Here is a 13848-nt window from a genome sequence, read left to right as displayed (position 1 = left end):
CACACATGCAGACGTATGGGCACGGACACACTCGCGCTCGGATCTGGTCTTCTCTGTTGCTCGCTGAACGATGTCCTGTGGGATGCGGAGAAGGCAGAGCGGGGCTTGAGCTCCTCCGCTGCTCCTTTGTTTACACTGATGGTTTCCAGATGCTAGGTAGTGATCGGAGCGCTACGGAACGCTGGGGAGCAGCCCAGCAGTTTAGGGTCTGTGCCAACAAGCTGGGATTAAGGCAGCTTTAACTTTGATACTTGAAAAAAAATCACAGCTTTGTTTTGTAATAATTTTGCAATTGTTTCCAATGAATGACAGAGTTTTTCTTATAAAATTTAATTATAAATTATTATAAATTATTCCTTTGCATGTGGCAGTCATAAATGTACATGCTGTTGTCTTCACTGAATTGGAGGGGGGGGACATGCAACATACAATGACGTCTTAGGTCATTAAGTGTAATTATTAGTCACAATATGTACACTTGGATTAATTGCATCTGACTGTAATTAACATATTTGTTTTACTCGGTAATTTGACTGCATGTTTCTTTAAACAGGCTCCAGCCAGGCGTTTCTTCTGATGCTGATTGCAAAGAGAGATTTTGCACCCTATAATTTTCCTCTACTTGTTTTTCTGGGGCAGCCTGAGTATATTGTCTGTATTCTATGTTGCCTTATTCGGGGAGGGGGGGGGATTGTTTTCATAAACAGAGGTGCATTGTGCCCGAGGGAGGGCAAATTTATCACTTAAACACCTGTTCCTCCCGTCACTTTGAGCCACTTTTCCTTACAGGCATTATAAAGAGACAGCTGCACCAGCAAAGGAGCGAGAGAGAGGTGAGAAAGATTGCAGGAGGGGGGGGGGAGAGAGAAAGAGAGAGAGAGAGGGAGAGATGCACGGAAAACAGTGGCTGTATTTAGAGCTTGTAGTGCATGGTGGGATTGATAAACAGTTCCCATAATGCACCTGACTGAGGTTCTGGCATGAAGTCGTGGCTGTTTAGTCCAGCAGCGGAAACAGCCAATAAAAAAATGCTTGTTCTGTGTGCAGTGGGACACAGCTGAGGTGGGGACAGTGTCATTCTTGTGAGAGTCTTGGAGCAGTGGCCATCTGCACGCCCTCACTTGGCTCTGAGTTCTGACTGACATGGTGACGACTGCATCCTCAGATCTTTATTCTTTAGTTGCTGTGATGTTAAACAATGCGGGTAGTGATGGTGGAAGCAGATGAAATGGTTTAACTAAGACATGGGGAAGTGAGACGAGTCAAAGAGTGCCGCTCTGATTTCCTTCTTTGTTTTTCTAGGTACATGTGGATAGAAATACCACTTAAGAAAATGCAGCGTGTGAAAGTATGAAGCTTTAACTGAATAGTTTCCATGTTTCACATATGACTTGCTTTGATGTGGTCAGCCCAAACCCAATGGCGCAAAAACACTGTTTTGTCAGAATTATTTTCATCCGAGGAACCCGACAAATGTTTTTCTTTTCTTCCTCTTCTGGTGTGGTTTTTACAAACAACCTTAGGCTCTTCCTTTTAAATGTGAAAGGGAAGCTTATGTTATGAATCACTGACCTGTCTGCATCTCGGGGATCATTTTAACTTTGTGGTGTGTTAATGGTATCATCAAATCATACCAAAGAATCTCACACAATGAACTTCCTTGGAAGGGAGAAACTTAGCTTTGTTTGTTTGCTTCTATGTTTTAAGATTTATGTTAGATAATCATTACCTATTAAAACAATAGCTGATAACTTGAGATGCACCAACTGTGAAATTACAGTACTGTGCAAAATTCTTTAGACTCATTTCTTTATATTTTGCTTGGAAAGTTAAAAACAGGCGGAGCAGCTGATTGAAACATGTGCAGACATAAGTGTAAATACAGTATATTAAACAATCTTCTCCTTCTGGAGAAGGAAGCAAAATATAAAGAAATAAGGGGTCACTTGTCACAGTTGCACTGTATTTGCTGTATTACTGAAAACGAAGTGCATTTGAGCAGATCTAAATTCAGAAATAGAGTTCTTACACATTTTTCCAAATTTGTTTTCTCAACTAAATCTCCTTCACCGAAGCCTGACTGATATATCAGTGAGGCCAATATATCAGCTGATATTAGCTATTTAACAATATATTAGTATTGAGATTTATGACGACTGATAAATATAAATTTAAGAAGTAAAGAAGAGATAGAAGAAACACCCTTTAACCATGTTACAAATATTGATGTTGCGTAGTTTGTCCACCAGGGGGCACTCTGCAACGTCCTTCTTGGGAACACGTGTTTGGAACGCCACTCGACTCAACTCAGGTTTTAGGGTTTACTTTTTTAGTACCTGCTCTATCGGGGTTCCAAGCGAGCCGAGTCTCTGTTTTGTTGTTTGTGTCGCGTAAAAATGACGTCACTGGACCTTCAGCTGGGTTGCCATAACAACCCCAAGCACATTGAGGGGGTACTCAAATTTAATGGAAAATGACCAAAAGTGAGTAGAGTCAAGATGACCTGAGTCGATCCGAGAAGCTACTAGTGGAAGCGAGGCTAAATACAAAAACCACATCTGAGAATAAACAAGTCATTCTGGATATAAAACAAGATTACTTTTAAATTGGATTGCCTTGTCATAGTAAGGACTCATAGTTTGCTACTTATAACAAATATTTGGGATGTCAGTTTCTGTTTTGTGCGTCTGGAAAAAAAATATCGGCCCATATGTAGGCTTTTTAATGCACTAAATATCGGTATCGGTCACAGTAGAATCTGTCAGTCGCTGAAGTAAAGAACAAACTTTAAGTCTTGTTCACATATAAAGGAATTTGCTCGTTGTCACCTATCACTTTTTACAAACAATAACAACACTGGTTGTTATTTCAGGTTATGGCTGTTTTGTAACCTTCTTTCATACTTCCCACCCTGCCATATGTCGTACAGCAGTATTTTGTGCTCTTCAGTATCTCAGCTCAGTTGAAACTAGTTTAACTCAGTGCTCTTTTTGCTTTGCTTTAATGAATATTTCACCTGCCATTCAAACTGCTGAATTTTGATATTTTGTGGTCTCTCGTTGCTCGCTGCTATAGTTTCTTACTGTCTAGTTAAGCCGTTGTCTGCGGACTGATAATATAGGAAATCCAACTCAAGGTTAATGTCTCCTCCAATATGTTGAGAAAGTACGAAATCGCCACAACCTTGAAAGGAGACGTCTTTAGCATGATTCCTTTTTATGTTTGGTTTGGGAAGGACGTCTAATATTAAGTCTGGTGTCTGTCCACTCCCCATTGCTCTCAGCAAGGAATGTAAGATCAACACGAATGCAAGGTCAACTTTAGGCTTCAGACGGTGGTCAGGACCACATTTTTCCAGCGGTCAGTAATATAAGACATCTTTTAGAGATTTACAATGGATCAGAATTTCAGGATGGTTTTGTGGCACAATGGTATTCAAACTGCAATTTCAGAGTCAGATGCCTGGGCTGCATACCTCTCTCCATTTCACAGTATTACCTGATTTACCCAGAAATTTTAAGACGTCTCATTAAATGTAGTCTAGACTGTGATTTCTTACTTAAAAACACCTCTTAAAATGCAGCAATGTGCCAGTAATTGTGCATCAGATCCATAATATTGTTCTCTCTGTTCAACTAACGCGTGTGGAAGTGGCACTGTCACCTCTCAGCAACAGGGTTTGAACCACCTGACCTTTCAGTGTGGAGTCTGGATGTTCTTGCATGTGTCTGCGTGTCCTCCCGTATTCTACATCCATGCATGTTAGGTTAATTAGACACTATAAATTGGCCTAAGCTGTGTTAGCCCTGTGAGGGACCTATGTCTTCTACCGGTAGTATAGGCTTTACCCTCCACGCCCCCAAATTGGATATGTGTTTAACAAAATGAATGTACGTGTCTTTAAAAATCATAAAATCAGCTCCCCCCTGAGAATTCTCTCTGCATTTCTCCACATGATAACAAGTCGAGTCCACCATAGTTTTGGCCAGCACTGCAGTGGTTAGTTAACGCCGTTTTGTTCCCCCCATCTCTCTCTCGCCCTCTCTCAGTCACTGAAATGTATGGCCTAATTGAAAGCAGAGGAGCAATTTTACGACAGCCCTCAGTGTTTCTCATGTTGCCCTTGCGGAGACCATCTGCTTTGGATTTAGATTTCCACCCTCCTTCTCCTCCTCCTCCGCTCCTTCTCTCAGTTTTTTCTTCCGTTTTTCCACCCTCCTTTGAGGGACTGAATTGAGGGTCTCTCCAAAAAATCATGGGGCTTGTGGTTATTTGTCCACTTTCCTTCTTTTCCATCAAGTTTTTTTTTTTGACCAGCAGGTTTTCAGGAGACAGAGGCCGCTTCGAATTCAACTGTGACGTCAGCTCCAGTGCTGATCTCGGTCTCTTGCGTGCCATTTTTTGTCTCCCTCTTTGTTTTACTGTGTCTTGCACAGCTCTGTTTATTCCATTTAATGCACTTTGTGTGCTCATTAATTCTGTGATATTAGCCAAAGAATGATCTGTGCTCTTGTAGCAGAGCGAAACACTTGAGTGGGAGTAATGCAGGAAACCGAGACTTTCCAGTTACGTCTCGAGAGTGTATGAAAACCTGTGTGTGTGGAATTTGCCGAGAGTGTATGTGTGTCTGTGCCGGGGTGTTAAAGGGAACAAGAAGAGGAAAAAGCATTAAATTAGGGCTTGCTTGTGCCTGTGTGTGGCCATGTTTTGTGTCAGAGAAAGTGGGTATCACGTGTGCATGCTTGGTTTAACAGTGTGTGTGTGTGTATGTGCTCTGATCTGGACAAGAGGAGGATATGGTAAACTAGCTGTTGTTATGGAGCATCGCTGCCTTGTCTAAGGCCACTGTCTTCCACACACACACACACACACACACACACACACACACACACGCACACGCACTGACCCTTATCTCAACACACAGGGCTATAGCCTTGCGAACTTAAACAAACACTAAGTAATATGACAAACACTGCTTGCAGCCTCCTAGCACAGATCCCCATAGGCCCATTTGCCGTTTCAAGCCCTTGTTTCCACTTGACGGACACCTAAAATGCTCTAAATTGGTCAGATATGTCCATTTAGCTCTTAACTTGTCACAAGCTTGAATGGTTTCAACTGTAGAGAGCAACGGAAAACAAAACACATCCTCCTGTGCAGGCTCATCTCCAGAGCGTTGTGTGGTGTGATGACGCAATTCCATTAAATTAGTCATTGTATTGTGTCTGCTGTGGACAGTTTGTAAATGTTGTTTTAAAAGATTATTTTCCTGGAAATGAAGCTTAACTAAAACATTTTTGCTCAGTCATTAGTGTTTACATCTGTGAAAACCGATGTAAATAGAAGGACAGGTCCTGTATGTATGGAAGAAACACAGCGCCTAATTCATTAATTAAACTCGTTCTTCGTCTAAGAACACCATGAGAGGCGGGCAAGTTACAATGGGCTGACAGCAGCTGACCACAATGTGAGTAATACTCAGATTTATGACTTCAAATGTCCAAATAAATTCTGCAGTACTTTGCAGTTGCACAAAACTGAATTTCAGACTGTGTGGAAGGCAGATGTGATGAGAAATTGGTTCATTCACTGCTTTTTCACTCACTTTTTGCTCTTTTATCAACTTGATGTCCATATTGTTGGACAGACGCAAGTTTCTTTGGTCATTTATTTGTGTGTAATTAATTTTCTAATGAGAGGCTGAAAGGCAGAAGAAAACAAAAGCACTGAGATTTGAAGGACAGAGCTGATTGGTTTGCAGAAGGAATTGATGTGAAAATGATTGGACCAGAGTATTGACTGCAGAATTAAGTTTGACAGTGTGGGCAAGTGGAAGTCATGTAAAGAATAGGCTTCATCATATACAAAACAAAAACAAGTTTTTTTCATTGCAAAGTATTATTTTTGTAAATGACGACTAAACTCTGGAAGTCACAGGACCTACTCTGTCACTGGAAATGGGTACAGAATATGAACTGAAAATGAGCTGCTATATACTTGCCTTCACCTACCAAACAAAATGTTAGCATGTGGCTTTGAGTGTGCATGCGACTATTTGCCTTCGCCGTTGTGCACGTGATGCACATGCATGAGAATGCTGATAAATTGGCTAATTCTTGACTGACTGATCCATCAGTGCATCGATTTTATTGTACACAGGTCCAAAACTAATAATTTTATTACTGATTTTTATTCATATTAATTAGGGCTGTGCGAAATGACCAAAATCTCAGATCCCCGATATAAGACATTTATCATCCTGACAACGATATAAATCCCAAAAATGTAATATTTTCTGTAAATTCTGTGAATCTCGGGCAAGTCGACTTGCTTGAACTTTTTCCAGCTGGGCGTCCTGCACCTGGAGTCGACTGTTTTAACCGATGCCTGAAACTATATTTTTAGCCATAGGTTGTAACGGCCGCCGTTTTCTTTGTATTTATTACACGGCGTGCTGTGGGGAAAAGCCTGTTCTAACGTTTGAGTTTAAGGTTTCTTTTTTAGCACCTAACGGCTCGTTTTTGATTCTCATCCGTAAGCACTCTGCATACTCTTTCGCGTGATTCAGTTTATTTTGAAAAGTCTCAACAGGATCTTGAGCTTTATTGTGAAAGGTTTACTTGGAAAACAAACAAGCGGGCAGCGGAGCCAAGCGATGGTTTTACCGTCATTGTTGCTAACGTAAAAACAGGCGCTTGTCCGTCCATAGTGTGGTTATATATAAGAGAACGAGAGAACTTATTAATAAAGCCACTACAGTAACCATCAAAACGATGAAAATTTTTTGCTGTAAACAGTTTATTTTACGACACCACGAAACAAACAATAGCGTAAAATGAAACGATAGACATTTTTATATCGTCATCCGATATATATCGAACAGCCTTAATATTAATTAAATACTATTTTATTTAACCTAAAAAATGTAATATATTCAAAACAAACTTTATTTATCAGGGACTTGTTAATATTGAACAAAAATTGCGATGTCATACCTTTTTAAAAAAAATCAGTCTGTATTGATATATATATGATATAAATCAAATCACTATTTCTGTCAAGCTTAAAGATTCATTTTTTTCTCCTAAGTGAAGGCTTAAGGTTAATTTTTATTTAAATAATATTTATTTTCAGTGTGCATACTGTAGAGCATTACACAACAGTGTTTTATAGACATTACAGAGACAGCGATTAGCACTGTAACCTCACAGCCCTGAGTTTGACTCCATCACCTGGCCTACTGCTATAATCTTATAATTTTTTTGTATAGATAGATTTTTTTGGAAACAATCCCACAAATAGACAAAAATACGTAGGTATTACCTGCCTTTGTGTGGACATGCTTCCAACATCATTTACAGTGCATGCTTTGCTGCTTCTTTGTCTGTTTTTAAATAGCCAAAATATGTCCACACCACCAAATTCCTCAGACCCTTCTTTTCAGCAGTGTCCTTGTCTTTTGAGCTGTTGTGTTCAGTAAGTTTTTCTTAACATTTTCTGTTGTTTGCCTTTTATAACACTCACACACACCTAACCTACTGGTGTGCATGGTTGAAGTAGCCCAACTATTAGCACATATGCTGTTCCCCCTTGACAGGATGCCAGTACTTCACAGGACAAACACCTCCGGCCTGTTTAGGACAAAGCTAACAAGCACGTTTTTGGTCTGTTGGAAGAAAAACACACAGGCACAGAGAGAACAAGCATACTCTGCACAGAAAGGACCTCAGGCGACCATTAGATTCAAAGAAGAATCCATTGAGATGATGCGTGGCGCTTGCTATCAGCAAACACAGATCTTCAGATCTTGATTTTGTAGAGACAAAAATGAAATTGACATAAAATGATTGTCAACAAATGAATGTAATTATTATTTGGTTTCTATATTCTATGTGCATAATACAAGCATCTACACAATGATTGCGAAAAGAGTTTGAGCTAATCTGAGATGGCTCAGCTGCAGACAGAGAGCGCGATGTGCAGCCAAAGGTCAAAGCCGGGCCCTGGAAGCAGCATGGAGCAAGAGAGGAATGGTCATGAGGAGGATGAGTGCTGTTTCTGTCCTGCTGAGATCTGGCTACAGTGTTAGTGAGAATTTCATTTTCTAAAAAAACAGCTGCACGAGGAAATTACCCCTGATTATGTTCAGATTTCTAAATAAATCTGAATAACAAGGGGGTAAGGTAGAACCTCCTTGGCAGTACACCTGGTACACTGATGATTTTGTTTTTAAACTCAGAATAGTCAGTCGTATTTTGTTGCGTGTGATAACGGTCAATCTTGCCACAGCTGGTTCTTGTACTTTAAAATTAATTTTTAGAGTAACAATGGCAGCCTGTTTATAGCTGGATTATATAACAGCTAGCTCATTTGGAGGAGTGTTCAAACAAAATGTTGCCATGGCATTGTCTCCAAGATTGCCCATCGATTGCATCAAGACAACGCTGTCACTGTATAGCGAGTGGTGTGGTGGGAGCCAGCAGAAGTCAGATTTTCCAGCTTGCATGCTGTCACAGTGGGAGATGCAAAGCTGACAGTGGCTTTGAGGTCATGCTGTTGAGGGGCCCGATTGAAGCACAGCCGCCATTACTTAGTATTGGCTTGCTGCTGCTGATGCAAAGTGCTGACGTCTGTTTGGAGAAGCCACATGCTCCTGATTAAAGTTCTTATTACTCATACATGGGCTAGGACAAAATAAGTGAAAACCAGGAATACTGATTGTACCCCCTCCTCCTCTCATTCTTGGTACCCCTTACCCCCCTTACCATCTATTCCAGAATCTGCAAGCAATGTCTAAGTTATGATGAAAACAATCTGCAGTCGCAGGGACTCAAGAGTGGACTGGACAGGTCTGATTTCAAGTAAAAGGCGCAGCATTTCCTAACTTCCTGGAAAGCTGCCAGCAGTTTCATGCTTTGCGTGAGGCTCACTTCTGCCTGTTGGATCAGACTTTCATGAAAAAACATATTTTTTAGGTTTTAAATAAAATAAAGGACTTCCTTGGTATTCTATTTACAGTGTTTACTTCCCAAAATGAAGATATTTGTTTACCCAGATAGCCCACTCCCAGCCTGATGATGACTATCACTTGTTCTGGGATGAGTCTTCATTTTTATTTCAGTAATGGAGCTTTAAATTGATTATGACAAGTTCTGACAAAGTTACTAATCAGCATACATGTGGGTTTCTTCTGGCAAATGTCTCGCAGTCATTGCAGACATGCTTCTAGAGGAAAAATTTGTCTGTTTTCCCATTGCTGCTATAGTGGCTTAAATAAAGTTGCCAACATGAAGTCATAGAGGCGGCTCCCCGAGAAAGAACTGCCCTCGGGCTTGCGCTTTTTCATGGCTGACTGACTGTTCGTAATCATCTCCCTCACGAGAATCGTTGGGAGTAATTTAACACAGATGTAATGAAAGTTAATGTCAATTACAAGACCGCAAACTGTGCCAAAACTGTTTGTAGGAGTGTCCTGTCTGATGAAGGTGAAAATATTTTAGCACAACAAGGATGGACACACCCTGCTGTCATCTCACCATCTTTTATTATCTGTCCATCTTCTGGACTGAAAGAAAAAAAACATTTTTGAAACATTTCTATTTCATATAAATTTTTAACTACATAAAGATATGGACTGTATATTAAAGATGAGCAACGTAAACCTGCAATATATCTAATGCACAGCAGGGGGCTACTCTCATGGTTGCAAAGAAGTCCAGCTGTGCAGCGAGCATAACCCTACTTGTAACTTGAATTATCTCCTCAGTAAACACTTGAACAAATTTATGGTCGTTGCTGCTTTCAAGTTCTATTACACGCAAGAAGATGTTTGTTTAGTTTACCTACAGAGTATGAAAAAAAAAAAGTGATGCAGTGTGCAAAAACCTGGCTAAAGTCCAGTTTCTTTTTCTTTTTTGCCACTTATTTTATCTGTCTTTGCTTATTTTCTATAAATTTTTAACTTGAAGATGCCAAGTGATGTCCGTTCTTTGAATTATTGTGGTTTAGCAACCACGATCAAACCACTGATTGATGACAATCCACACAGAGTGGAAAGCTCGCCAGCATCACTGAGGCCTTTTGTTTTGGTTCGTAAACATATTTTTCCCACAAGTGTTTCCACTTCTTCGTGCATTTCCTGTTCGGATAGTTTCATAAAACTCCAGGAATTTGCTGACATTAGTGAGTCCTTATCTTCATGCTACGATTACTATTCCTTATATTGAGAAGATGATTGTTATTCTCTCAGGTTAGGTGTGCACGTCAGGTTACGCCAAAAGTTGTTGCGTTTACGACGCTGACGCATAAATCCCCTTTAACGAGGTACATTTCGCTGGCCGACTGACCGGGTCACACCCCTCTGCATGCGTAGCTGCGCTGTGCAGGCGTTTTCCCCTCACAGCTGAGAGATTTGCTGGATTAGGCTCTGGGGAAAATAATGTGATTATTCTCATCAGAAACTGTTTAATAAACTACATTTTTCAGACATAGTTTTAAAACACAGTGTCATTGGTTGGATGCTGTTGTGTGTGTTATATTTGGATGGCTTTTCCTGTGCTGCGTTACAAATAAAGGGTTTGGTACCATGTCACTGACAGGTCGATACCAGTCAGATCTACCCCTCCTTCTCTTCTGGCTTCAGAATGAGGCTTTAAATATATGCAGTCTATAGCTTCCACATGTGCAAGCATCTTATTCACTTTGTTCTTTACAGGCCAGACCCAAAGGTGAAGGACTGACACCCTACCAAGGGAAGAAGAGATGCTTTGGAGAGTACAAGTGCCCTAAGTGTAAGAGGAAGTGGATGAGTGGCAACTCCTGGGCTAACATGGGACAAGAATGTATCAAATGCCACATCAACGTCTATCCACACAAACAGGTATGTAAGCCTGCATCACAGCACTCATGTCCTGAGAATTTGCAGTTGAGTTAAAAAAAATTGCTCATAGACATCAGGCTTTGGTTTCCGTGTTGTTTTGATGATATTCCAGATGGCCTCATTACAGTAAAATAAAAATCCCACCACTAATAATTGCTTTGGTAATAAACCAGCATTGACGAAAATAATGAAATTTCCTGACTGATAAAAGTTTGGAATTATACACTGAATGCCATCAAATGCTAAAGCAAATATTTCTGTATTAATGGGTCTCAGACATAAACTAACTCAGAGGGAAGTCAGACTTCCAGCTGCAGAAATCTGTCTCACATTTAATAATAAGAAGGGAAAGCACATAAAGCAGGATTCTCTGGAGTCATTTTTCAAACAACACTCGAAGAGAAATCTGTTCAACTTAACCTCAAATAATCCTGGTAAGCAGCTGGGTACGGAGCTGGAGAAAGAATCGTGTCAGTTTTATATTTATCCTCAACACTTCATCTTTTGATATGTATGCTTTTTCACATTCTTCCAATTCCACTTCCTGAAATAAAATTAGGATCGTTGCCGGCTTGAGGCCTGCTCATTCTCAGAATACCACAACTGTCCATGCTTTGCTCTGTTAACACGTGAAATGAAGCAGGAAAGGGACATTTTGTACATCTGTCGAGCATTAACGCCATTTGGAGCCTGAAATTTTATGCATAATTTATTAGAAATCTCTGAGATCTTACCCAAACAGCTCACCTGTAGTCATAACCACAGATAGAAGTCTGCACACACTTTGCAAGAGTTCAAATATGTCTTGGTAAAACCTGCTTTGTTCCCGAAACTGGTGAGAAACCCTCACTCTGCTTTGAGTCTTGTGGCAAAGCTGCACACAGACAAGCAAATTCTCTGCATTTGCAGTGTCACCCACTTAACATACCCCCCTCCCCTTTCCAACCCGGTCAGCAGTTGAAACAGACCACTAACCTCGGTGTCCTTGAGTATCAAAGAGCTCAGCACAGCTCCTTCTCAGGCTGCGGATTCCCATAAATGAAAAGAATATGGATTTTCCAAACACATCCTCGAGTGTTCAAAATTTGGTCCTCTTTAACGTCATACAGACATGAACTTTTGACCCTTTTGATCGAGATTTTAATTTGTACCCTTTTAGATGTCAAACTCAAGTTTTTTGTCACCCTCGCTTTACACAAAACAGTCTCTCTCAGTCCGTCTCTTCTCTTGTAGCTGCAATAAAGCCAGTCAAAGCAATTAAACGTGTAAGTCATCAGCTATTGAAGTTAGGTTACTTTAATTATTCTTAAACTGAAGTGTTAAGCAGTTATTTTATATTTTGTATTGCACATTTCTAGGAGAAAAACTTGCCTAGAGTACTTTCCTGTTTTTCTGTTTTATCTGTTCCAATAAAGTCACACTTCAAATTTGGAAGTTTGTTATCAGTGACAGTAGGTCATTGGAAAAGGACAGAAAATGACCTTCGTTTATTTGTAAATGTTGCTGCCTCTAGCATTTTAAATTCTCTTGATATATTGTGATATAATTTTGAGGTTTTATTACCCACCACTTTTGGTCACGCCCAATCATAGCATCTTCAGTTCAGCCATCTTTCTTTTTTTCTTTTTGTCAGCACCACTGGCTCCAAACTCATACATCAGCAGGAGTCACTACTGTCTTGTAAACCTTCCCTTTCACTGTTAATGCTGCCTGTCTGTCACAAATCACTCCTGACACTCGTCTCCACCCACTTCACGCCACCTGCATCCCCTTCCTCACCATTCTGTGTACAGAATTTGCAGAATGCAGAATTTGGCTTGGTTTCCCCCCTCGGATCATTTACCGCTTAGATTCAGAGAAATAATCTGCCGTTATCCTTTAATTACATATTATGTTTAACTGACCAGTATTTCTGGGGCCGACTAGCAAAGGCAGCAAGGTTTTCACATCTAGTCAACTAGTCACGCATATCCTTAGTACATTTTGCAACATCTAGTGTTTTACATGCGCTGCTGTCATCCTAGATAGAAGATAGGGAGCTAACAGCTAGTACAAACTGCAGTACTTAACCGCTTTTCCACTAGTACCTACTCTAATCTACTCAACTCAGCTCTACTTGGTTTCAGTTGTTTTGAATTACAATTGAGCACCACCTCAGTGTGGGTGGAATCGTTATAGCAAGGTGGCCCAAAAGTCATGCTGCTCTGATTCTGTCGTCACTCACCAAGCACAAAAATCTGCACCTTGTTGTTGGACCATGGTGTTACTTTGTGCGTAGCCATTTTCCTCTCGGTGCTGGGTTTCAAAAATGGCTGATTTGATTCTTTTGAAGGAGTTGCTCTCGTGACCCATCCACTGACATACAGTCGGTTGATGTTGCATTTTAATCTCGGCAGCTCGCTTGAAACCCCGGCAAAGTAGGTATTAAACACATACCTGGTACCAGGTACTACCACCTAATGGTAAACCCTAAAAACCGAGTTGAGTCGAGCTGCGTTGGTGCTAGTGGAAAGGGGCATTTGAAGGTCTGGGAGTTGCCACTGCGTCAGCAAGCCTCCAGGTCACCTGAAGTTGTGACCATAGACTATATAAATGATAGATTTATGTTCTGGGTCTGAAAAGTGAAGAAAATGTGCAAGTGTTTTAAAGGTGGATTATTTCTAATGGCTAGCAAGAGGTTAGTCCATCTTCTTTTCTACCAAGGCTTACCTTGTGATTGGAAGGTCAGTATCAATTAAGCATGTAATGTCCCTGTCCCACAATCAGGTCGTGTCCTTCTTCATCTTGTCTGGGTTCAAAACACCAAGATGGTTAAGGGCAAAATGCTCACGTCGAGCTTTCGCGATCCAACTTCATCTACCAGTGGGTAACACTACGGTGGCAACATGCATTTATTATATGCATGTATGCGCCTCTGTCAGTGCGCCCCAGGGTGGCTGTGGCTACAATGTAGCTTGCCATCACCAGTG

The 13848-nt window shown here is 40.7% G+C and overlaps 1 protein-coding gene across 1 annotated transcript in view; it reads left to right on the top strand.

Moving 5' to 3' along the window:
* zcchc24 (zinc finger, CCHC domain containing 24) overlaps positions 1-13848 on the top strand; it is a 34076-nt gene that overhangs the window by 18470 nt on the left and 1758 nt on the right. The window contains exon 3 of the mRNA XM_026190258.2: positions 10715-10879. Within this exon, the coding sequence (XP_026046043.1) occupies positions 10715-10879 (165 nt within the window). The remainder of the gene's footprint in view (positions 1-10714; positions 10880-13848) is intronic.

The sequence above is a fragment of the Astatotilapia calliptera genome, chromosome 13 (genome assembly GCF_964374335.1).
Source record: "Astatotilapia calliptera chromosome 13, fAstCal68.1, whole genome shotgun sequence".
Classification (NCBI taxonomy): Eukaryota; Metazoa; Chordata; class Actinopteri; order Cichliformes; family Cichlidae; genus Astatotilapia; species Astatotilapia calliptera.
This window is presented reverse-complemented; position numbering and strand designations above follow the sequence as displayed.